A 25,981-nucleotide genomic window follows, 5' to 3' on the forward strand; every position below is an offset into this window, starting at 1 on the left:
TCACTTTTGACTTTCTATCACTTCAGAACTGTATTGCCTTGTATTTTTTTGAGGTCAGGGAAGAGAAAGGAATAAATGGCAGCTGCAGATGCAGGAAATACAGTCAGCTCTGTGTTTGTACTTTTTTTTATTTCAGGTTTTTGATCAGACTGGCTCATGGCAGTAGCTGCATGAAATACACATTTCCTCATCAGATACTCCTAAACACAGGAATTGTTCCATACTTATATCAAAGGATTCAGCAAAAGATTATATTCTGTGTGCGTACAGGTTAGTAGAATGTATTTCCCCCCACTGAGAATTTAGGACTAGAGCACCGTTTTTCGGATTTCACCTAAATATGAGCCTTCCACCATCACATTTTTGTTTATTTTTTTGTTAGATCTGTTCATAATTTCTTGATACTTAGCCCACTGGTCTTTATTTCTGTACTGACATTATATAATCCCAATCCAAAAGTTACAGGGGAATAATCTTAAGAGCATTTTGTAGGTATGAATATCCTCATATCATCTCTCAACAGTCTACTAACATCTTCCACTAATAAGCTGCTAATACAGGTACTTCTTCCAAACGCAAGCTGAACAGCATTCTTTCCTGGTTTGGTAAGACAGCCTAGCATGCAGCTTTATGCACTGTTTATTGAGACTGACAAACTGAAATGTCTGAGAACAAGAGAGTTGTGCTAATGCACCTCAGATGTTGTTCTCTCTGTTGGTATCCTATCATGATTCATCTTTGCTTGAGATAAATATTGCTGCCGCTGAAAAAAATTATAGGTTTCTAAGTTCTATAGGTTTCCACTTCTCTCATATACAACATGGAAAAAGGCAGTCATAATTCCTTATGCAGTGTGTTTGACAGGATTAGAATGAAAAGTGCCACTCCTAGTCTGATTTTCCAATTGTACTGGAAATGTTCTGTATTAAGGGCAGAAGTAATATTCAAAGACACATCTTGTTGCAGAGAAGAAAGCCATCGTGTTAGAAAAAGTTCGTGTAAGAGAATGGAAGCAATAAAAGATGGCCATATATACAAGGAATTATAAAGAAAGTAATCTGAAGTGCATGTTGATGTTCTTATTAAGTCCCATATTTTGTCACTAGTACACCTGAAGGGTTTAAAAACTAGATTTGCAGGTAGTGGTGACATTGGGGCACAACAAATCATAGTGTATGCTGCAAGAAGATTTGGTGCTTGTAGAGACAGGCAAACTATTTCAAAAGAAGTAAAATCAAGCCACAATAACCCCAACTACTGTTCATGATGATCTTTTATATGCATGAAAATGTGTGATTAATTAGCATATTTGGCAGTCCGTTTTATTCATGAACTGTCACTGCCAGAGTAGTAAGATTGCCCCAGCTACCAGTTAAATCATATGTGGCAAGAAAAGCCCAATCAGGCTGCATCAGAGCTTCTGAGTTTCATTCTTTAATGTACTCAAATAGCTGATTCTGACAGTATAGACCTGATATTGTCACATGGTGCATTACACAAACATATCTGGGAGCAGAAGTCAGTCTTCCTTGTGTATGCATCAGATTTTATTTAGTGGTGTGACAGAATAAGGGTACAGATAACTTTTCTCTATATTGATTCTCTTATTTTATGCTGAAATAGAAAAGAAACTGTGAACGTTCAATGCTAGCAAAAGCAATATACGTGCTAAGCTGATATGCCAAGATTCTGTGGCCAGTGTTCAAGCAAGCAGCTGGGAATTAATGAGTACTCCCTTGTGGTCTCCAGGTAACAAAGGCTTAGAAGCTATATTCTTTCTTCTCCAGAAAAGGAATTTGCACCTAATTTTAAAAAATACTTGAGTGGCCTGTGTTATCTTCAAGAATATCTTTTCTAAATTCTGTAGGAGTTTTTTTGAAAATCACTTGCCTAATTCTTGGTAAAATTCTTGCTTTTAGTCTTAACTTTTCTACGCAGCCAAGTTCTATCTGAAGGCAGCACATTTCACTGATGACCTTATTTGCACCTTCTTCATTAATCATCTGAGTTCTCATCTAATCGTATTCAGCTGCATTCCAAATACTAATACCACTGAGATAATATTTGGGAATCTGAAGACCATCGGCATGTGACCAAGTTACATTTTGTTCCTTTTGGAGGTGAGCAATTTCATTTCTGTTGCTACTTGTTAAATAAATGAGAATTGTTTCTGTGGGTCAGTTCATTTCTACAAGGATCATACAGATGGAAGTCTCAAATTATCAATATTGTAATTCCATATTCTTTAGTTTTTGCATGTTCTGTGTTGGTATATTTCAGCAATCTCTTCTATGAGAAATGTTTCGATAAGATCTCTTGGTGCTGTTCCCAGAACATGGTTCATGTGATATCAAAGAATCCTATTGTTTTGTTAGGGACCATTTTGTCACTGGGAATTTGGACACAGGGTTTGCAAAGGGTTGGCTGAGGCCAGAATACAGAGCTTTTGTGCTATCTGTTCTGGCAGGCCATCTTCTGTCAAAGGCCACTGTATTTCTTCATCTACAAAAATTAGCGACTCTAGCTGCCTGAGAAGTAGGAATTTTGTCTATAGTCACTGTAGTATTAAATAACGTTGTTGTCTCTCTAGACATCACACAAGACCAATGGACTCCATCTCTTCTTTCATCCGTAACCCATAGATTTTCTCCATTGGCCAGACAATCCTGGGTGAACTGAAGGTAAGCGCACTGATAGTTCTTCTCACAGCTTTTTCATGGACCTCTTAAATTCTGCAGTTGTAGACTGTCTGTTTTGACTTCTGACTAAATGCAAGGAGTCTACCATTGCTGGTCACTGTAATTATTGATGGTGCAAACTCTCATCACCAGCTTATAATATACGAAAGATGAGAAATAAGCAGGTTTTCCAGAAGCTTTAAAATTGTAGAGAGCAGCTAGTATGTGCTTTGTGCATCCTTCCAAGAAACTCTGTTTCACTAGACCAGGCTATCCAGAGTCACATCTAGCCTGCTTTGAATGCCTCCAGGGATGGGGCATCCATCCATTTTGCTTTTATTAAAATGTATATTGGTATTTTCTTTCAAGTGTGCTAAATTTATATTAGATGAGGTAAGTGGGATTAGGCTCTGTCATCTATTTCCTTGTACTTATAATTACATTTATTGAAATCTGCTGCATTGTAGGTGCTAGAATACAAATAACTAAAAATACAGTTGTTAAGACAAAATGATAAACAATTATATCGCATAACGAAACAAATTGCTTTAGCATTTGGTATGATGTAGATTTTTTTTATAACAAGATGCAAAATTCACAGCATAACAGTTTCTCTCAAATCCCAAGATATTGCTCTGCTTACTGATAGGTAGGTTATGCAACACCTCTTAGAACGCTGAGATACCGTTCTGTCCTACTTGGTATTCTTTTTTTGTTTTGATGTCACCCTTTCTACCTTGTTCTCACTCCATAGTCTCCATAACAATCTACTATTGGAAAGTTCTTGATTAGGCAAGTGTTTTAGGGTCATAATTAAGTCTACATCTTGATTGCTTAGTTTTCTAAGTGGAAATTCTATCTTTTATTTTTCTTAGAGAACAAATTTTACTTTGTATTAAAGACTTTTCAGTTTCACTATGTTGTAATCAGAGTGCCTTTTTTCAAAAGATTGCAAAGCTTATTAATTATCTTTGCTATTTACTTTCATTTGCATATATAAAATACCAGTGGTGGACTGTGATTGCTTTGCTATGAGCAGTTTCCCATCTAGCTGTATACAGTCTCAGCCCTGTGTTAGTTTCACATAATTTACCCTACTGTTCTCAGTTACTGCAGTGGATCAGCAGATCAGCTGAAGAAGTTATTCATATGTACATATGTGTGCCTGTACAGTAATTCATATGTATATATGTGGATACATATGAAAGGACTTATGCCTAGAGCTCCATACGGTTCATAGACTGTTTAACTACTCACATAAATAGATAGACCAAGAATTGAAAAAAGGATACAGCCTTTTAAGTAGATATAAAAAGTGCTGATACACTTCTGCAGAAAAGGTCTTGAGTTTGTGGCTAACTTGGCAGAGGTCTCCTACCAGATACGCTGTCTCACTGTGTTCAGTTTCCAAACCCATATTCTTTAAAGTAGCACATCCATCCTCTTTTAGTACACTTCTATCATTATTTTTATTGGCCAGAACTTAGTGCTTCCCAACAACAGTGAAGAAGGAAAAATTGACTTTCACACTGTTCAACCTAGAAACTGGAACAGTAGGCATTATGTTTTGTAAGCTTAAATACACCGTTCACATTGAAAAGTGACTGCTGGGTGTAATATTTGTAAAAATAGCCAAGAGTTTGGATTGCAGATATCTTCATGAAACTACTCAGAAATGATCAGCAAAGTAAGAATTACATGCTAAATGTGTTCCGTTCTTCCCAAAATTCACATACTCATTTTGCACTCGCTTTTTCTCCCACCAAAAATTAGCAGTTGTCAAAGAAAATACTGTGAAACATTCTTCCTGTGATTCTTGAATAAGTAGAAACCAAAGCATAGCATTCAGGTTTGCTTCTTGAAATACCTGGACATCTGTCATGTTTTCTGTGAGTGTGAAGAATATTACTATTTTATGATTAATTAATTACCTATGCAATAAAAAGAAAGCAGAGCATAGCTTGCTCAAGAACTGCTGATCCAATCCATTTCCCACGCCAAAAGGCAGGATCAGTTATAATTAAGCCAATGCTGACATGTTTGTCTAGCCTATGTTATAGCATCTTTGTCACTGGAGATCTTTCCAAAGTAATACATGCCAGTGCTTCACTGTCTTTATGATTGGATAATTCTTTTTTTCTTAATGTCTTTTTTAAATCTTCAGTGCTCAGTGTGAAGGGTGTGACTTAGATTGTCCTTTTCCTCTCACCAGCAAACTTTCTTGTAACTGGTCTTGTTTCTAGACTTTGTTCTATATTTCATCAGAATTCAATGTTTTCTACACCTTTCTTGTTGCTTATTTGAACTTTATCACATTAAGTGTGGTTTATAAAACTGAAGGTCTTAAAACGTGCCTTAAAACAGCAATCTTTGTTTCATCTTTTTTGGCAGTGTCACAAATTTAATGACATATTTGTCTTATCCTCTTCAAATACTTTTTAAAAAAATGGTAATTATTAAATATGGTATAGTAATCAATAATTAAAGAGCTATTCTTTAAGGCTAATATCAAACTAAGGATGGCGTTTTACATAATTTTTTTTACACACTATTTTTTTCTTTGTTTTAGGTTTAAAAATGGTTGACAAATTAACCAAATTTGTACCTCTTGGCAATTACTGATTATTCCCATAGATTTATTTTTGGAGTCATGAAAACAGGTAAACTCCTGAATATGGTTGTGTTTTGTTGTTACGTGTATGGCACACTATAATCATTAGTTCAAAATCCTCTACGGAACGACTCGCTCAGACAGGAAAAAAGTGAGGAAGCTGGCTAATGCTGATGAAGTTATTTCACAAAATACGAAGAGTAAATGGATAGATTTTGTGCTTCTGCTGGGGATTAAAAGATTTTCCACATTTGTAAAAGTTGCTATGAGATGTCTCTTCAAAGAAAATGACCCTTGCATCATTTTCTGCTACTCAATTGGACCCTATCACTGAAGACATTAAAACTGTAGTTGAGTGCCTTGCCAGGTTTTTGCTACCTTAAAAGTGAGACAGATTAACAAATAGCAATGGTCTAAAATGGCACATATATTAGTTTATATTTACACATTTGAATCTTTAAATTGTTGTGTTCATCTCTATTGAAAGTGAGCAGGACAGTTGGGCAGTCATTACACAAGGATTACATGATTTTTTATTAGTCTTTGTTCTGCATCACCTTTTAGATCAAATTTTGAACTGAAAAACTGTTCTAAGGTTGATGAACACTCCTATTAAGAAACGTTGTACTTATATATCTTATTTTTATATATGTATATCTGGGATATGCACAACTCACTTATGAAAAGCCTCCTCTTTTTCCAGCTGAAATCCTGAGTATTGCATTCCAGAGTAAATACACAATCATGATACAAACAGCACAGAGAAACTCTGAGCTGAAGAAGGTACAATTTAGAAGTCCAAGCATTAACAAACATAAAGATATCCAGGGAAGAAGTGGATATAATGGTAGCCAGCCATTTCCCCCAAGGCGACGGGATTCCTATGTCTATGTTCTTATCAAAGTAAGATTTGGAAGAAACTTATCATTTTTTAAGGCTTGCACAGTAGTAATGAGAGACAACTGAGTGAAACTATGCACACAATTTGTTTGTCAACGGTTTACGGGCTGGTTCGGCCCGGTTCCGTGACTAGAAGGGCGGAGGGATCCGCGGATCCGCGCCCCCGGGAAAAAAAAGAAAATAAGGGACCCCGAAATAATTGAAAACAGTGGCAACAATCTGAGGTAAAACAAAGTAATTTACTAAATATGGTATCAACAGAATTTTATAAGGAGAGAGAATGTGAAATTGATAGTGGATCGGCCTTACCACAACGCTGAGATGAGAAGCGCAGGCGAGAAGCGCAGGCAGAGAAGCGCAAGCGAAGCAGCGCAGGCAGAGAAGCGCAAGCGAAGCAGCGCAGGCAAAGAAGAGAGCATCAGGTGACCTTGCCGGGAGTTATATCTCCTCGCTGACCGCAAAGCCCCCTGGGGAAACGTAGCTGCTCTTCTCCTCTGGACAGGCACCCGGAACTTGAGCATCAGCAGTCAAACCCCCAGTGCATTGCATGATGTTATGATGTGGAATACCGATAATGAAAAATCATGAAACCATGACATTCCACCCCTTATTCCACATCACTACATCATGCTTAATATATACAAACAAAATATAAACACACGCACTAGGAATTACTGACTGCACTCCCTCAACATCAAGTTCCCTTGCGGTACACATTGAACATCCCCGTTTTCCTGCATCACCCACCAAGTGGACCCAGGTCCCTGGGCAAAAACAGTTCCACGAAGAGGTTTGTCCTTCTCAGAGGCTGGAATAACCCAAACTGCCTTTCCCAACATATTCTTTACATGTACAACAGGGACTTTATCTCCCTCTACGGTATGTAGGGAGCTGGACTGGGTTGGACCACCACGATTGATAGATCCTCTGGTATTGACTAACCAGGTGGCTTCTGCCAAATGCTTCTCCCAGTGCTTAAATGTACCGCCTCCCATTGCTTTCAGCATAGTTTTTAACAACCCATTGTATCGTTCAATCTTACCTGAGGCCGGTGCATGGTAGGGAATATGGTAAATCCACTCAATACCATGACCTTTAGCCCAGGTACCTACAAGAGAATTTTTAAAATGAGTCCCATTATCTGACTCAATTCTTTCTGGGGTACCATGTCGCCACAGGACTTGTGTCTCAAGACCTAGTATGGTATTTCGGGCGGTAGCGTGGGGTACTGCATAGGTTTCAAGCCACCCAGTTGTTGCCTCCACCATGGTGAGCACATAACGCTTACCATTACGAGATCGTGGCAAGGTGATATAATCAACCTGCCATGCCTCCCCATATTTGTACTTTTGCCATCGCCCTTCCTCCCAGAGAGGTTTCATTCTCTTGGCTTGTTTAATTGTGGCACACGTGTCACAGTCGTGAATGATTTGCACAATAGCATCCATAGTTAAATCCACCCCTCGGTCTCTAGCCCACTTATATGTCGCATCTCTCCCTTGATGGCCTGAGGTCTCATGGGCCCATCGGGCTAGAAATAATTCACCCTTGTTCTGCCAGTCCAGATCTGTTTGGGCCACCTCAATTCTGGCAGCTCTGTCTACCTGATGGTTATTTTGCTGCTCTTCAGTAGCCCTATTCTTGGGCACATGGGCATCTACGTGACGCACCTTTATAACCATATTCTTTATTCGGGCAGCAATATCTTTCCACAGGTCAGCAGCCCAAATAGGTTTACCCTTTCTTTGCCAGTTGTTTTGCTCCCACTGCTGTAACCACCCCCATAGAGCATTTGCCACCATCCACGAGTCAGTGTAAACATAAAGCATTGGCCACCTCTCCCGTTCAGCAACATCCAAGGCCAGTTGGACAGCCTTTACCTCTGCAAATTGGCTCGATTCTCCTTTTCCTTCAGTGGCCTCTGCAACTTGTCGTGTGGGGCTCCACACAGCGGCTTTCCATCTGCGGTGTTTCCCCACAATACAACACGATCCATCTGTGAATAGGGCATATGTCTTCTCATTTTCGGGTAGTTCATTATATGGTGGGGCCTCTTTAGCACGTGATATCTCTTCTGCTGGCGGTGTTCCAAACTTTTTGCCTTCAGGCCAGTCCATGATCACCTCTAGGATTCCTGGACGGTTGAGATTCCCCATCCGCGCTCGCTGCGTAATCAGCGCAATCCACTTACTCCAAGTGGCATCAGTAGCATGATGGGTGGAGGGACCCTTTCCCTTGAACATCCAGTTCAGCACTGGCAGTCGAGGTGCCAGAAGGAGCTGTGTTTCTGTACCGATTACTTCGGAAGCAGCCCGAACCCCCTCATACGCGGCTAAGATCTCCTTCTCAGTTGGAGTGTAGCACTCTTCAGACCCTCTGTACGCCCGACTCCAGAATCCCAGGGGTCGGCCTCGGGTCTCTCCTGAGGCTCTTTGCCACAAACTCCAAGTGGGACCTTTCTCTCCAGCAGCAGTGTAGAGGATGTTCTTCGCATCCTGTTCCATCCGTACTGGCCCCAGGGCCACGGCACGGGCTATCTCTTGTTTAATCTGCTCAAAAGCCTGCTGCTGCTCAGGACCCCACATAAAATCATTCTTCTTCCGTGTCACCTGATAAAGGGGGCTTACAATGAGGCTGTAGTTTGGAACATGCATTCTCCAAAAACCCACTACACCCAGGAACGATTGTGTCTCTTTCTTATTAGTGGGTGGAGACATGGCACTGATTTTGTTGATCACATCTGTTGGGATGTGACGACGGCCATCTTGCCACTTTATACCTAGGAACTGAATTTCCTGGGCAGGCCCTTTCACTTTGCTTCGCTTAATAGCGAAACCAGCACGCAGAAGGATCTGGATTATTTGCTCTCCTTTCTCAAAAACTTCCTTTGCTGTGTTGCCCCACACGATGATGTCATCAATATACTGTAAGTGCTCAGGAGCACCTCCCTGTTCCAGTGCAGCTTGGATCAACCCATGGCAAATGGTTGGGCTATGTTTCCACCCCTGGGGCAAACGATTCCAGGTATACTGAATGCCCCTCCAGGTGAAAGCAAACTGTGGCCTAGATTCTTTGGTCAAAGGAATGGAGAAAAAGGCGTTAGCAATATCAATGGTGGCGTACCATTTGGCTGCCTTTGACTCCAATTCATATTGGAGTTCTAACATATCTGGCACAGCAGCACTCAATGGGGGTGTGACTTCATTCAGGCCACGGTAGTCCACCGTCAGCCTCCATTCTCCACTGGCTTTACGCACTGGCCATATGGGGCTGTTAAAAGGTGAGTGAGTCTTGCTAATCACTCCCTGATTCTCTAGTTGGTGAATCAGCTTCTGAATGGGGAGCAAGGAATCCCTGTTGGTGCGGTACTGCCGTCTGTGCACCGTTTTTGTAGCAATCGGTACTTGTTGCTCTTTCACTCGTAGCAACCCCACGGCAGATGGATCTTCTGACAGGCCAGGCAAAATAGACAACTGCTTAACACCTTCTGTGTCTACAGCAGCTATTCCAAAGGCCCATCGATACCCTTTGGGATCCTTAAAATATCCCCTTCTGAGGTAATCAATACCAAGTATGCATGGAGCCCCTGGGCCAGTCACAATAGGGTGTTTCTGCCAGTCTTTACCAGTGAGGCTGATTTCGGCCTCCAACATAGTCAGCTCTTGGGAACCTCCAGTCACCCCATGAATATAAATTGATTTTGTCCCTTGGTGACTCGAGGGCATTAGAGTGCACTGTGCACCAGTATCCACCAGGGCCTTATATTTTCGTGATTCTGATGTGCCAGGCCATCTAATCCACACAGTCCAATAAACTCTATTATCCCTTTCCCCCCCCTGGCTGGGGGCAGGGCCCCTCTATTTGTTACCTTCACTGTCTGCAGCAACTGGAGCAATCACCTTTTTAGAGAAGTTCACCTTGGTGGTTGATTTGTCTTGTAACTCTCTTACCCGTGCTTGAAGTACAGGAGTAGGTTGTTTATGCCACTCCTTCATATCTTCTCCATGGTCACGTAGGTAATGCCACAAGGCAAAACGTGATGTGGTCTTACTGTTGTCACTTGCTCGAGCAGGAGAACGTCTTCTTTTGATAGCTGAGACATTAGATGCCACCGGCTGGGAGGAAATCAAGTTGATCAGCCCCTCCAATAGGCTGTTTTGGGGATTCTGGTCCCCATTTGATGTATCCGTTACCTCCATGGATTTATCAGCTTCAGGCACGGTTGATAGTTTGTCTATTATATCTTCTTGTTTGTTTTCCATTCTGTCCAGCTTTTCAGCTACCTTTGTAATGGCTGAAACACAAGCTCGCAGAGGGCTTAAATGTAACTCAAAGTCTTGAAGTTTATTAACCAATTCACTTATAAGGGGTCTTCTTTCCCCTCTGCCATACATTGCTGCAAATGTGCTGGCGTACCTTTCTGGTGCGGTCTTTGTGAATGTACGCCACATGTTTGGTGTACACCTGACTCTCTCGGGATCATGCTCTTGGTCTGGCTCGTCAGGAATGAAATCGGGGCTATGTAGCATTTCCACCACAGCATATTCTCTTAAATAACAGATGCCTTCTTCCATATCAGCCCATTTCTTTTTCTCAGGCATCAGATCATCTTTGAAGGGGTATCTTTCTTTTACAGCTAACAACATCCGCTTCCAGAGGGTAAAGGCCTGGTTCTGGCATGTACTAATACCTCTGTCAATGGCTGAGTCCCTAGCAACGCCACCCAGTTGGCGAGCTTCTCTACTATCCAGCCACACACTGTTGGCCCCATTGTCCCAACATCGAAGTAACCAAGTGGCAATAGGCTCATTTGGGTGACGTGAAAAGTCTTTTCTCAGACTTCGAATTTCATTCATTTTCAGAGATCGATCAACAATGGTAACGATATCTTGCTCACCTCTTACTCTTTCGGGACTTCTTGTTGCCCTCATTGGCGCCGGTGACCGTGGTCTTACTGAGGGCCCCTCCCCTGGACTTAGGGGTGCTTCTTGTGGATCTTGGAGCCACTCCTCTGGACCTCTCTCCTCTTCTTTCTTCTCTTCTAACTGAGTCGAGATTCGTTTCATTTTCCGTCCTCTTACAGGGGCAAGTGACATCAATTGTGGTGCTTCCTGTAGTTGATCAGGTTGGTCAGTTCCAATGCTCTCATCCTCCAGTTCAGCTCGGAGCCTGTCTCGTTCGATTATGAGAGTATCTAGCTCAGATTGGAGGGTGTCTTGTTGAGATTGAAGACTGTTGAGTTTGGATTGCAGGGAGTCTCTCTCAATTCGGAGGGCATCTCTCTCAGATTGGAGGCTGTTTCTCTCGACCAGGAGACTCTCTCGCTCATTTTGCACTGTTTCCCTGAGACTCTCCTTTTCAATTTCACAAACTCTCTCCCTCTCCAGGATAGTATTGAATAAGGCCCGGTAAGCATTAGCCAGGCCCCAAACAATTTGGGCCTCCTCAGATCTTCCTGAGCCACGACATTCCTGTCTCAAATATCTGTTTAAATTTTCAGGGTCTTTCAGGTGTTCTGGAGTAAAGTTCCATGACACCGAAGATTTCCATCTCTCTAAAGTCTCACCCAGGCCTCTCCACATTCCCTGCCACTCAGTATTTACTGGTTTTGGGGCAGACTTCCTCAAAATATAATAAATACTAATAATAAGTGAAATGGTGAGCAGTACATTCACGGAGATTAATAACGTGATCAGGTGAGCATTGAAAATCCGCATAAAGAATTCAAAGGAGAGGCTGGAAACCTGCTTAAAAATCCCCAACCCTGTAAAATTAGCAGCTCCCTCTGGAATGGTATGCCACATAATATGCAGATGCCACATAGTTATTTCCATCCATGTTTTCAATTGGCTATATATACCTATTGCTCCATAGAGCAAAGTGGTGAACTTAATTAAGGCCCAGTATGTTTTTAGCATTAAGAAAGAAGAGACAGTGGCATGCAGCCCCTTAAAAGGCAGTTTCAGTAGAGAAAGCATTTTTTTCTCTTTTTTTTTTCTTTTACAGAAACAAGATAGCAAGGCTCAAAGTTTACAAATATCCTAGAGTATTGGCCGTCCGCCTGGACTTTTCAAGGTCACGCTTTCAGACAGTACTGGTGAAACAGATAAACTTTCCCAATGAAGCTGTCTGAGAGCGGAGAGAGAGATTTGTTCAAAAAGCTAAAAAGCAACTGTTGCCCGCATTCTCCACCAAGAATGTCAACGGTTTACGGGCTGGTTCGGCCCGGTTCCGTGACTAGAAGGGCGGAGGGATCCGCGGATCCGCGCCCCCGGGAAAAAAAAGAAAATAAGGGACCCCGAAATAATTGAAAACAGTGGCAACAATCTGAGGTAAAACAAAGTAATTTACTAAATATGGTATCAACAGAATTTTATAAGGAGAGAGAATGTGAAATTGATAGTGGATCGGCCTTACCACAACGCTGAGATGAGAAGCGCAGGCGAGAAGCGCAGGCAGAGAAGCGCAAGCGAAGCAGCGCAGGCAGAGAAGCGCAAGCGAAGCAGCGCAGGCAAAGAAGAGAGCATCAGGTGACCTTGCCGGGAGTTATATCTCCTCGCTGACCGCAAAGCCCCCTGGGGAAACGTAGCTGCTCTTCTCCTCTGGACAGGCACCCGGAACTTGAGCATCAGCAGTCAAACCCCCAGTGCATTGCATGATGTTATGATGTGGAATACCGATAATGAAAAATCATGAAACCATGACATTGTTTAAAGCTCTTGGAAGTTTGGTGAGCCTAAACAGTTGTGCTGTTTAGCAATTTAAGTATAACAGCATATATGGTGATCTCTAATAGTTTTTAAGGTTTAAACAGGAATCTCCATGAAATGATAAACTGAAATAAAACTATGTCAAAGCAATTCTACAGTCAGTATTTTAACAGAGTTGATTATATCAGCACTATGCTCTACTGAAACTCGTAATACCCTGTTAAATATTTTATATTCTTCTGCTGTTCAAAAGCATGGCAAAAATTCTAATACCATAGTATTCAATTACTTCCCACTGAGTGTAAAAATTCTCACCCATCAGGTTGGCCCTGTTTTAGAGCCTGGCAGTAGATGATTTTCACCAGAACACGGTAGTTAAATGCTTTCAGCTGATGCATTTAAACCCTCAGTAAAAGCCTGGGCTCTCTGTTGAAAGCACAAACAGTATCTTACAAGAGTGAGCTTAGCGCCATCTCATTAATTGGCGTTTGCGTTACTGGCTTTTCTTCAAGAACTTGTACACGGTGTCTCTCCTCATTTTTGCTATGCGAGGCAAAAATAAGAAGTTTCAACACCGTTATGTCTTCATCTCTTTGTTTTTTTCATATATTGAGCCAGCTTTTGAACAGAATCTGCTTTGTGCACCTCAGTCAGTTATTTGGGCTGTCGGATGGGGCACAGGCTGCTGAAAGCGTGCATGTGCACAACACTTCTGGGGCAGAGGCTGAGAAGGAAAGGCGCAAGTGGCTGGAAAATGTCAGCAGTTTGTGTCAGTTAGAAAGGGAAAAGTGGCTGAAAGCAGCCAGCCTGGCAGAACTGGCTTCAGTGATAAAGACTTGAATGAAAGCATGTCTGTCATTTTTATGCTCAGCAGATAATTGCATTTGGAAGCTGTGCTTAATTTAGTGAGAAGGGAAAACGGAGCTAGAATCTGGGCACACTCTACATGTCTCTGTGTGGATTTACTTTGGCCATAAGGCTTGAGAAAGAGCCTTACCAAAAGATCTGTTGCTTTGGCAAGTACACAAACATGATCTTAAAATTAACAACTTTTCTCCTATTTAGTTTTTCAAGCAAGCTTCTGCCTAGAGGCCAAAATATCAGGATTTTTTTTTAATCATTCATCTAGAGATGAAATAGATACAGGAATATTTCTGTATACAGTCATCATGTTCTCCCTGCAATGCATTTCCAGAATTTGAAATATTAGGAAAAATTTGAAGTTTCCTTTAGGTTTGTTGAATTCTGGTAGGTTTTAATAGCCTTTTACAGTTGGCAGTTACTGAAGCTGCAGCTCATTTTCTCTAGTGCACTCCAGAGAAATCCACCTTTCAAATCTGTGGGTGCTTTCTTTTCTGCTGCTGTACCTCCTGCCAGCAAGTGCAGGTGACAAGTCATTAAATATAAGAGAGTTGTTAGCAAAAAAAAAATTATTTAATAAGAGACTTATGTCTGACCTGCTTCTCCAAAACCAATTATGTCTCCCTGGCAACAGTCGCAAGCGTGTGACAAAATAGTCAAGATTTCTCTACAGAAAAATTAAAATACTTAAAATGTCACTTTTCAAGGAAGCATCCTATTTTATACTCAGTTTTCAAAAGTGCATAGCATGCTTATATGAAGACACGCCTTGTGGCTCAGTAAAATATCATCAGCTAATGCATCAAAGTATGCTCTCCACAACAAGCAAGGCCTGCTGCAGCACAGCCATGAGAATTAACGTGTGCTCATAGGTGGGTATTTCTTCTGAAGTCAACTTTAGAATAGCTCCAGTACAGTAATCGCGATGGCTTAGGCTGCAACTTCATCATCATGTTTTTTCCTATCAAATCACCCTAAAGTATCTCCACAGTTCACCACAAATATTTTAATAATATATAACGAAACTAAATAAAATCATAATTGAGATGAATTTACCACTCTGGTGTACAGAGAGATTACAGCATTGAAAATCATAGCCAAGAAAAGTAGGTGTTTTTATGTAAAAAATTTCAATGGTCTTTTCCTGTATGATTTCAATTATCACTATTCAACACTTCCAAGTTCTATGACATTAATATCAGTGGTTCTTCACAGATGCAGAAATTCCAGTGACCTAAATGTTACTCAGAAATCCTAGTCACTATTTCTAAACTTCTTAAGTCTCCCAAAAGCCATTTGATAACAAGATTATCTGCAGCCAGTGTCTTAGCTCTACTGGATAATTGTATAACTCGCCATGTTCAGCTGACATTGCAGTTTTTAGCATCTCACTGTTACATCCTAGGGGGAAAACCCCATAATTATAGTTTTTTGTTTACTTTTCTGATAGAATTTACCATCTATGTGTATTTGAATTTTATTTTTGTACCTAGGATTAAAGTTTTGGATTCATTTGAGTGCTAGGATGAAGTTACTCTGGGTTTGAAGGGCGTGATCATTGGGATCAGGCAACTCCAACTACTGGAAGGAGGAGCAAAAGCATCCCTGTCTGCAGGTCTGTAATAGTGATTGTTGTATCTGGTAACACTTCTACAACTCTATCTCTCATCTCCCTACAGAACACAAAAATGGAATGGTCTGTTAGCATTAAAATGTTTACAGGGTTATATCCTTGAGAAAGCAATAATGTAATTACACAGTGGGCTGCAGCTTTAGTACAATTCTATTATCTCTATTTTAGTTTTGAAAAATGATGGGTACTTTCTCACTGTAAGTGGGATATGGGGACTTAAACTTTGCTTTTCTGTTGAGGCAAAAAAGAAGCCTTAGAATAGTTTTATGTTTGCATTGAAAAAGTGCAGCAGGTGACAGAGCAGGGGGCATGCAGCCACTGGTCCACAAACAATTAAAGGGACTCTTCGTGGCCTGAAAAGCACAGTACAGAAAGGACAGGGTCTCAAGTTATCAAAGAGCAAGAAAGCCAGGCTTAAGAAGTAACAATACCAGGTAATCTCCGCACGAACAGCAGCAAATTGGTTTTTCTGTTGTTTACCATAAATTCCCCTCTACTTTAGACTTCTAATATCCTTTTTCCACCACTCAAACTAATAACCTATTTGAACTTATAAATATCTCACGCAGCAAGTGAACGGCATCTCCATACAATCTGTCTATCTCCCTCCCCTCTCCATATCAACAATAACAAGGCAATACTGTTCCCCCACCACCAGCAAATGTAGTTACTGTGGTAACCTCACGCAGCACCCTTCTGAGCTGCTGCCTCCCAGATGAACCTTACTGTATCCTTCACTGGAACACTACAGTAGCAAGTTAATCCCTGTCTTTTCCTCAGAGTATGGAACAAATAAATGCACTTAGAACTTGTCAGTTTAAAACTAATTGGGCATCTAATTATATAGCACCCTGTTTGCCTCCCACAAAAATCTTTGCCTCGCTGAGACCACACAGGGGCAGAACGAAATTGAGGGTGGTATCTGTAATCCTTACCATTTCTTTGCTTGACTGGTGACCTAAATAAAACTTTCAGTATTAGGTTTTTCCAAGATGTAATTTATACTATGGCTGTCAGGAGTTAAGATAGCAGTTGCCATGGAGCTTTAATCTTTTTTTAGGCTTTAGTCAAAGGAAGCTGGAAGTCTGCATGGTGAGTAGAGCCCTGCTCAACTGAATTTTATTTAAATTGGGACAGGATTTCACTCTAATTTTCCTAGTGGAATTTATTCTCAAAAGTTCTCAAATTCATTTCAGTCTATTCTTCCTCTCAGCAGATGAGAGTTTCCTTTTAGGCTTCTTAAATCACGTTACATTCAAACACAGAAGGACCCATTGCTTCCCATCTCCTCCAACTATAACCTGCAACTTTCTGCTAGTTTTATACACGTGGCTTATCACTGGAGTGAATTCACTTACTAGTTCTATCATTTTCAGCAGAGGTTTTTTGTAACAATAAAAATTTGGGAGAAATTTGTTTTCTATGTGCCCAGAAAGCGCTAATCCTTACACTGTAAAATAGGCTGTTGTAAAGGAGAAGTAACATTTGAATCTGTGTATGTGCTATTTATAACTTCCTTCATGTATATTTAAGAAAAACAGAAGTGTGCAATGGGTGAAGTACCTCCCTGAGAAATACAAAATTGGCCATGCTACAGTGACATTCTGCTAGAGTGCAGTGCTGCCTCACTTCTTGCTGCTTGCAGCAGAACAGAGATGCAAGTTCAGTCTAATGTCTGCAGTTAAAACTTCAAACGTTCCCTACTTAGTAAACCAAACAAATGCAAGAAGATGAAGATCTAGGTATTCTATTTCTAAGCTATAATAGATGAGTTGCTTTTTCTTTGCACATACTTTTTCTTTTTTTCCCCAAGAGCCAATGACTAAACAGGGAGCCTTCTGGGACTAATACATATGTCACTTGAGCTGAAAACAAGATTCAGCAAGAGCTACCAGTAGTATTAGGTTTGGCATATGCAACAGAAGAATTTCAGACTTCCTGACACGATAAAGTGTCTTCAGGATCTGGAGGAGCTTTTATCATTGCTGTTAGATACAGGTATGCCAGATAGCACAGAGGGGGAAAAAAAAACTATGTTAAATTGCAGCATTTAAAGCAAGGACTTTCATATGAAACTTATGGAATTTTCTTCAACTTGAGGTGCCAGTATCAAAAGCTTACTGAGCTACTAGAGATAAAAGACACATATGCAGATGAGAGGGAGAAAGAATTTGAAGCCCTTAACTTTGCTAATGTGGCAGTTGCTATATTTTAATCCCTAACAGACAGGTTGGACTTCAGGGGACGCTGACCAGGGCATAGTTCAGTCCAACTGAGTCTAAAGAACAGAATCCCAGATTAAGACTTTAAAAATCTGATCTTTTACTGTCAGCAATGGTACAAGTTACGGTGGTGCCAAAGTGCTCATTTTCATGAATTCAGGTGGACTGTAGTATCTTCTTTCAAGCTGAAACTAGTGACACTTAAATGGAGAGATCTTCAGAATTAGCAAATGCCATCTTCACAAAGGCCTCATTCAGAGATAAATTCAGATAAAATTGGGATTTTCACTTACCAAACTTCCGTACAAGCTTCAAGACTTGGCAGTAGCACATTCATCAGTTTGGAATGTATAGGTAATGTGTTTGGCTGGGAAACTGTTGAAAGTAGCTTAAATAGAGGAATATTGTGCTTTTTAGCAATTAATAGGTATGAACACACAATGGCATGTTGAAAACTACATTTAAGAGATTTGTACCTATCGTAACTGATTATCGACCATGTTTGAATTCAGGTACCTTACAGAATACATTTAAAGTAAGACACAGCAATTGCAGGAGTTGTCTATGGATCCTGTGTAGTGTTCAAGACCAGCCCAGAAAAACACAGTAAATGCTGGAGATACCAAAATGGCCTCACAATATAGGTAGTAAATACAATTGAATGGCTCATCTTGCTTTCAAAACACTATGCTATTGGTTGTTTTGTTTTTTTTTCCCCCCCTCTTTGGTTTAAAGTTTGATTAAATGACTGTTTTGTCAGGATTATACTGATCCATGAGACAGTGATCAAGAAACACTCTTGATTTGGTGCCATTCTTTATAAATAGTTTATGACAACCTTTTGCTGATGATGAATTCATATTACTTCAAAACTGAGAGGAAAAATCAACATAAGTGCACCGTATTTTCATAAAGTCAAAAGCTAAGCTTGACATCTGATCCACACTGAATTAAGATGAAGTATTAATTTTCACACAGGGAGCAGTTTCCTTTTCTATCTGTATACACTTCTATCATGCCCCAGTTTGTTGCCCAGATTTTTTTTGTAAGAGGCTTATTTTGCTTCATGATAGCCAATACACATTTTCAAGCTTACCTGATTTAACAGCATTTATTTCAACTTCACTAGTGAGATTCGTGCTTGTCAGAAAAGGAGTGCAACATCAAGAAGCAACATGAGTTCTCCACTTACCTTTCATAGTAGCATCTCATGTGTCTTCAGTAATTACCATTGAACTTGCACAAAAACAGATGTAAAAATCACAAAATCTGGACTTTGGTAAGAAAGGCGGTGAAATGCTAAATGCCAGATAGCATTAGGTCATTTCCCATGGAGGTTTTAGCAATGATTTGGGAGTATTTAAAAGCAGTCATTTTAGATGTTCCTGTATATATTTGAAGTACCTTGCTGACTTGTTTATAAACTAGTACTAAATTACTGCTGCTTTTGAGTGATCTCAGGTATTAGGAAAGCATATGCAGTTTCCCCAACGTATCTTCACTGGGAACTTTAAGAATTCATACACCCTACCAGTAGAGCTGTTAGCATAAAATATCTCTAATACAGGGGTGCTTTCTTTATTTGAACCACTTTGAAACAATCTGAACTTTTATTTCTGTAACACCACAGCATACATTGTTCATACCTCACCAGTTACTTCAGGTGATCTATAAGGCTCCTGAACTCTCTTCTTCTGTCTTCAAGCAAGTATTCTTAATATACCCAGTAGAAATTCAAGCATGCCTTTCAAGATAAATTAGTGATATTAATAGTTACAATTTCACTGTTGCTTTGTTACTGTAATTTCAGCGTTTAGTTGAATGGGTGCGTTTTTTGTCTGTTTTTGTTTTAATGCTAGCAAGCATCACCATTTTATATGCACCACTTACTGCAGTACAGCACTCCCCCACGAAGCTGGTCTAAATAATAAAACTAAAACTTCAGAAACATTCACTTCACACTTCCCTTCTATGCGTTACCTAATATTACTTGCAAATGCCAAGTCCTGTTAAGGAATCAGATTCTTTTTGTGGAAATATGCTCATTATTTTATGTAGCTGTAGTACTTGGAGACCTGCACATCGATTGACACCATGTGGCTGAACAGCACTAAGTGCAGCACACCCAGCCCTCCAGCCCCAGCCGGGACAGCCCTCTAGTGGAGATGCAGGAGTGAGTTCTGATGGGATTCCATTGTGGCTTGCTTCTGGTCCTCTATCTTCCAGGATGTTCTCAACTCTGTGTAACTGCTTTCCAGTCAGGCTTGAAAGGTGATCTCTCTTCTTCCCCTGTGCCCTCACAGATCACCTTAGCAGCAAAAAAAACAGAGGCCTTAAGAGCACTTTGCAGCCCACCTGGAGCAGGTGTGCAGGTGATCTCTAATTTCCTTGCCAAGACCACCTGGGCACTGGCAGTCTATCAGGAAGAACACTGCTGAGCAATAACTCTAAGTGTAAGCTTCAGTACACCATTTCTTTCTTTGCTTCAGTACACCATTTCTTTCTTTCTTCTCTATTATTGTCTCCTATTGCAAAGGAACAGAAGCAGCTGCTTCCATCATTTTTATTTTTTCCAGTTCTGCAATGAGGTAGAGGTGAAAAAATAAATAATTTTTTTTTTACTACTAGCCAAGTTTAGACACTACTGTTATACTTCAGGACATTACTATTACTAAGCCTGTAAGAAACCTGCTGGGATTTGTTTACTTGCTCTATTCCCATCATACTTATATTTGTTCCTTTAATTATTTTTGTATTTGCTTTCAGGCTTTTTAGATAGTTGCTGAAGTCCTGTGAAGTCCAAGAGCTGTGATGCTGTGCCTAAATCTGAGCGTGGTCACAGACCAAAACATACCACTGAGGGAAAAGCAAAGCTGATGTCCCAGAGAAAAATCAAACATATTTCAGCTCTTTGGAGATTATGATGAAAGTCTCATCAGATTTGCAATTGCTGTTCCCTGAGATGTCTACATCCCCTCTCAAGGGATCATTCTACCACTTTTGAGCTTATATAGACAGTGGCAAAATAAAAAAACATCTTAATAAAACAAAACCCACTATGAATATCCAATACTGCTTATACACCACAAGTCTGTCAAATCCAGAAATTGACTCCCAAGTGTAAAGTCACAAAGACAATAGTTTAATATTGACAAAAAAAAAGCTTAAGTTAGTGGTATTTTCTTTCTTGAAATAACATACTGGTCATACGAGAGTCACTGATGAGGTCTGCTTTTAGCTCGGAAGACTTTTACAGTTACAGCCGAATTAAAAACCCCTATTTCTAGATGTGTGATGTTAACACAAAACCTGAAAACTTAAGACATGGGATGAAGAACAAATGCAGTTGTTAAGATGATAGCAGTTAGGTGAGGCATTTCACTGCCTTCTCCCTAACGTGAAAAAAAGTTCTGCAGTATCTTTCCCACCACCATTATTTCCAGATTCACAAGTCATTTTTAAAATACTAACGGGGTTAAATTGCAATCAAGCGCCGTATGTTTGTAATGTCTTCTGTGAAGGTCTGAAGCCACCCTGTTTCAACTATTTGGTTACTCAGTGCAGAAAGTTAAAGATCACAGAAGGTATAACAGCTTTTAATACTCCATTAATATTATAGATTAAAAATTATTGCATAGTCTTATGCATCTCCTAAAACAGCATTCTCTGGAAATTAAACATTTCAATATAAAAGGAGCAACTCTTTAAAACACGAATTGCATTCACTACCTCGATCTTCTATCCTTTTTTGATTTGTCAGTACATTTGTCCATAGTTTTCTCGTTATCTCCTCTGCACTTGGGGCAATACCATTTCCCCTTTGGCTTATAGGTGAGTCCAACACACGAGAAGTGGAACCACTCGATAGGACACTGTTCGTTATCACATCCTATCATCTCGCCGTAAGACACTTGGTTACATAAGCAGTAAGTGGGTTCATTGGGATCAATTGCAAATTCCACGGGTGAAACCTCTCTCTCTTGTTTGGCTTTGGAGCGTTTTTTCTTCTTGGAAGATTTCGATCTTTTCTCTTTAGGCGGCTGGTCATCGCAGTCATCGATCCCGTTTGCTATATGGCACAGGTCGCGGCTTTCACTGGTTCGCTGCCGACGAGGTCTACGTGAAGATCTCTCTGGCTGGCAGGACTCCATCTTTGCCTTTTCTAGAGGCTTGTCGTTTTCAGACAGATCTTGAAAACACTGAGAGTGTGTTTCCATCTGTCGGGCTCTATTCTCTACCAGTTCTAGCATCTGAGTAACTATTTGAATTTTTTCATCTCCGAGTTCTTGACTGTTGATTAAAGCACGCTGGAGATGCTGCTGCAAGCGTTTCTTCTGAACAGGATCGTTCTCGGACTTGTATTTTTCATAGACATCATCTATTTCTTTTAAAGCTTCTGCAAAACAAACATAATACGAATAATTACATGAGATAGAAGGTACATTTCTGTATTTTCTTGAGCACGCTCAAACCGATGTGAAATAGTACGAGTTTTAATTATAGTATGCCCTAGTGGGCTACATCAGGTGTTTTATTCAAGTTACACCTAAGCATCACTTCAGTGTTTAAGGTGATAATCTGTTGCATGAAAAGTTTCTCAAGTTCTCAGAAAAAGCAAGATAATTTTGACTGCTGGAAAAAGGAAAGGGTAAGATCAGAAAGGTGACCAGTGCTGCCAAAGTGAGGTTAGTCCAAATACTGACTCAGCATCTGACAAAGCAGGAATTTTTGCTGAGATTCCTTATTAGGGTAGTTACAGAGCCCTGGCCTACAAACCAAAGCTTATCGTACCATAGGAGGAAACTTAGAATTCACTATAATCACATGTAATTCACGTAGCAATCATATTACACTCCAAAATTAGGATATGCAGGTCCTCTGCCTCCTCCTTCTTACACAGGTGAAGGTTTGGCATTACCTTTTTAACAGCACTTTGTTGTAACTAAGTGCGACAGTGGAAGTTACTCATTAGCAGACATTAGCAGAGCGGTACATTACCAGTACAATCAGGATTTAAAACAACTTAAACCACTGCAAGTGGTGCTCAGTGTACTAAGAAGTTACAGCAAGTTGTGTGTTACATTGAGGCAGAACAGGATGTTTTCAAGCTGCTGGTAGCAAGTGCTTCACGGTTCCACTCCTAGGCTTTTTGCTTTTTCCTGCACGTCACGCAAAATAACTGAGTTGCTGCAAATCACAGAACTTAGACCTTCGAAGCATGTTGAATGAACCCAAATATGAGGCTAACAGATACCTTACGGGACTGCCTTTGTCTGTTCTCCACATTTGCCATTTTGATGGATTTTAAAATAATATTTTCCAGACAAAAAGTGACACTAGATCTACACAGGAAAGACAGAGGAACTGCTGAAGCAGAAGGAACTAAATCAGTAGAGCTGACAGCAAGATGTGATGGGGTGCTAGATACAGTACCGATTCCTTCAGAAATAACTTACAGATTTGTAACGGGTAAGTGAATTTATGAACTACTTCCACAGCCACGTACGCAGAACAGTCTCTCTTTCGGCAGACCTCTGTTTTACAAACTGCCTTTCATTTTTAAATAATTGTCTGCTTTGTAGAGTTTTGGAATGATTCAAGCTCGTGCTAAATGGAAGCCATAGTTATTATCTCAATGTTGTTCACAGTGATTTCTTTTCCTGCTGACATTTGAAACAGCAGCTTAAGAGGGAACCGCCACTTTTTACTATAAATTCTGAAACCCGAATGGAAACAGAAACCAACAGCACTTTGTTCTACTCCAGATCTTCACCAGAGGAAGACAAAGTCAGTGCGCTCTGCCCATCTAATAACTCACACAGCCTATTTTTTCCTCCATGCCAGTTCTCCAGCTGTCACTGAAAACCCAGGCTTTGTCTTCCTACAGCTTCAGCTGCATCTGTTGCCTTGACAGGGAAAAAATTTTGCTCCAGAAAAGTGCCAAGTAAGGCACTCTGTAGTCTGAAGAACTGGAAAGACATTATCAGAGGACAATATTCTGCTGCCGCATTATCTCCTGTCCAGCCCTCTGCAAGGCATAAAGCACGCTGTAAGCGTAGCTGCTGATGTCCCACACATGGAATGCCCTGCCTGGGAGAACTCATGGGCACTCACAGCTTTTTCATAATGACAGAGAAAAAAATTCCCTCTGCATTACTTACACCTTTTAGATCAGTCACTTCCTGGATGCGGCTGATGGATGTACAACAAACACCTTAAATGCACCACCATCAGGTGGAACGCCCTCCCATTCTCCAGAGGGTAGCCAAGTTTCCAACTGGCGGATGGAGGAAAAATTTTGTACCCACAGAGATACAAATTCGCACAAGTACTTCCTTATTAATCCTTTATTAATTGGAGGAGGCACCCACGTCCAGCCAGACAGCTTTAAAGCCTCTATTTAAAAAAATAACAAACCAGGACCAAGTGTCCATTACAGTTAATCTGCTTAAGTTTGGTGGGGCAGAGAAAAAACTACAAGGGTTCCAACTTCCTCAGCACGGGAGCAGCTTTGCAAACTCCCTCACCGCCGTTTACACTGACCCAGACCACACGAGGGTACTTTAAGGAGATCTGGGGCCTGAGCACGCAGCCCACGCTCCTGCCTCACTGAGACAAGCTCCCACCCGCCCTTGTCAGCGGCTCGGCGCCGTTCAGCCTCTGCGGCACGCTTCGGCGACGGTGGATACTTGCAGGGGGGCAGCAGAGCAGTAACGGCACGAGGTGGAGGGAGCGCAGCCCCTACAGAACAGGCGTTTAGGAAGTAGCGGTGTCTCTGCCCGCAGTCGCGGCCGACTCCCGCCTGACGGCCCCGCGTGCCCCGACGGGCACGGTGCCCGCAGCTCCCGGCGCGGGGCGGAGGACAAGAGCTCGTAGCGGCCCCGCGTCCCCCGGGCCGCGGACGCACGAGCGGGGAGCGGAGGCCGCGCTAAGGCTGAGCGCTGCGGTTGGAGCGGTTCGACCAGCGCAGGGTGCCGAGCCGCGCCGCAGCTCCGCGCCTCGTGCTCGCAAGCTGCACCCCCGCCTCCTCCGCGGGGCCGCGTCCGACGCTTCCCCTTCCACCCCCCCTCTTGGTTTTAAGCCGAGAAGGGAGGCCGGGGCCTAACGCCGGGCGCGAAGGCTCCGCGGCTCCGGCTCCCCACTCCGCGAGGGGCGGGGCTCCTCCCCGGCGGACGCCGAGCGCGGCGCCCCGGCGACGCCGCCGCCCCCCGAGCGGGCCCGGCGAGGGGCCGCAGCCCGGAGACCCGCTCCCCGCGCCGAGCGCATGTGCGGCGGGCGGCCGCCCCCCCCTCTCCGCGCCGCCCTGCCCTGCCCTCCGGTCCCTCCCTCCCCTCCCGCTGCCCCGCGGCGGAGGCCGAGTCCCGGAGCCCACCTTGGCACCGGGTGTCCACCTCCCGCAGCAGCGACACGTTGCGCTGGATGTCCAGCGGCAGCGACTCCACGCACTCCAGGTAGTCCTGCACGTAGAGCGAGAGCAGCCGGGCCCGCTCCCCGCCCGGCGCCGCCGGCCCCGCCACCAGCTGCGGCCCCGCCAGCATCATCCCCTCGCGCCAGCCGCACATCCACCGCCGGCACCGGCTCACGGGGCAGCCCCCGCCCGGCCCGCTCCGATCTCCGGTCTCCGCTCCACTGCCTTCTGCCGCCGCCCCTCTGCCCGCCAGCGGCCGGACCGCTCCGGGCCGCTGGGTGAGTGCGCCTCCGGGACCAGGCCGGCCCGCCCCGCCGCGGGGTCCCGCACCCCTTTCTGCCCCTGCGGAACGGCCGCTGCCGAAGCAAAACCCACTTGGAGCCCCCGCCCCTGGTCGCCTAGCTACGCGCATGCGCAAGGCCCTGCCCTTATAAGGCGCGGCTAGAGGCTCTGCGAGGGGTTCGCATTCTCCCGCCTTCCTCTCTCGCGCGCTCCCATTGGCCCGGCAGGCGGGAGGGGGTGGGACACACTTCAGGGGCGGGACCTCTCTTAAAGGCCCACGCGCCCTCCTCTTCTCCTCCCGCTCCACCGACGGTCGAGCGCCGGCTCCGCCGGAAGCAGCACGGGGTCACTCCCCGACGGAGGTACCTGCCGGGTAGCTCTCGGCACCGCGCGGCCCCACGGCGGCAGGCGGAGGGACGGCTGTGAGGCGGCGGCGGCTCGCCCCGCCCCGCCCCTCCTCAGGTGCCCCGGCAGCGCCGCGCGTGGGCGGGCGGCGGTTGTGGAGGCGTTGAGGCGCGGGTTCGTGCTTCAGCACTCGCTTCAGGCAAGTCTCTGAGCTCATCCTTGGCTTTCGGCTCGCGCTAACGGGGTGTCCTGGGACGGCGGTTTTCGGAATCCGCATCTGAGGCGTTGAGTAATGGCTGTCGACAGACGTCTTTGCCCGAGTTAAATTCGG

General features: G+C 42.9%; 1 protein-coding gene and 1 long non-coding RNA gene across 2 annotated transcripts in view; one reads left to right on the top strand and one right to left on the bottom strand.

Moving 5' to 3' along the window:
• The window catches only part of LOC116216551 (uncharacterized), a 38,250-nt gene extending 17,565 nt beyond the window's left edge, over positions 1-20,685 (top strand). The window contains exons 6-8 of the long non-coding RNA XR_014882902.1: positions 137-2,681; positions 5,248-5,338; positions 15,254-20,685. This is a non-coding gene — a long non-coding RNA (uncharacterized LOC116216551). The remainder of the gene's footprint in view (positions 1-136; positions 2,682-5,247; positions 5,339-15,253) is intronic.
• Positions 20,686-20,736: 51 nt separating this feature from the next.
• Positions 20,737-25,743, bottom strand: ING2 (inhibitor of growth family member 2). Its single transcript, XM_085222436.1, has 2 exons — positions 24,988-25,743; positions 20,737-22,011 (listed from the first exon to the last, which is right to left on the bottom strand). The coding sequence occupies exons 1-2, from the start codon at positions 25,433-25,435 to the stop codon at positions 21,341-21,343; spliced, it is 1,119 nt and encodes a 372-aa protein (XP_085078562.1). The 5' UTR covers positions 25,436-25,743; the 3' UTR covers positions 20,737-21,340.
• Between the last annotated feature and the right edge of the window lie 238 nt (positions 25,744-25,981).

This window comes from Meleagris gallopavo, chromosome 4 (genome assembly GCF_905368555.1).
Source record: "Meleagris gallopavo chromosome 4, MGAL_WU_HG_1.1, whole genome shotgun sequence".
Taxonomy (NCBI): domain Eukaryota; kingdom Metazoa; phylum Chordata; class Aves; order Galliformes; family Phasianidae; genus Meleagris; species Meleagris gallopavo.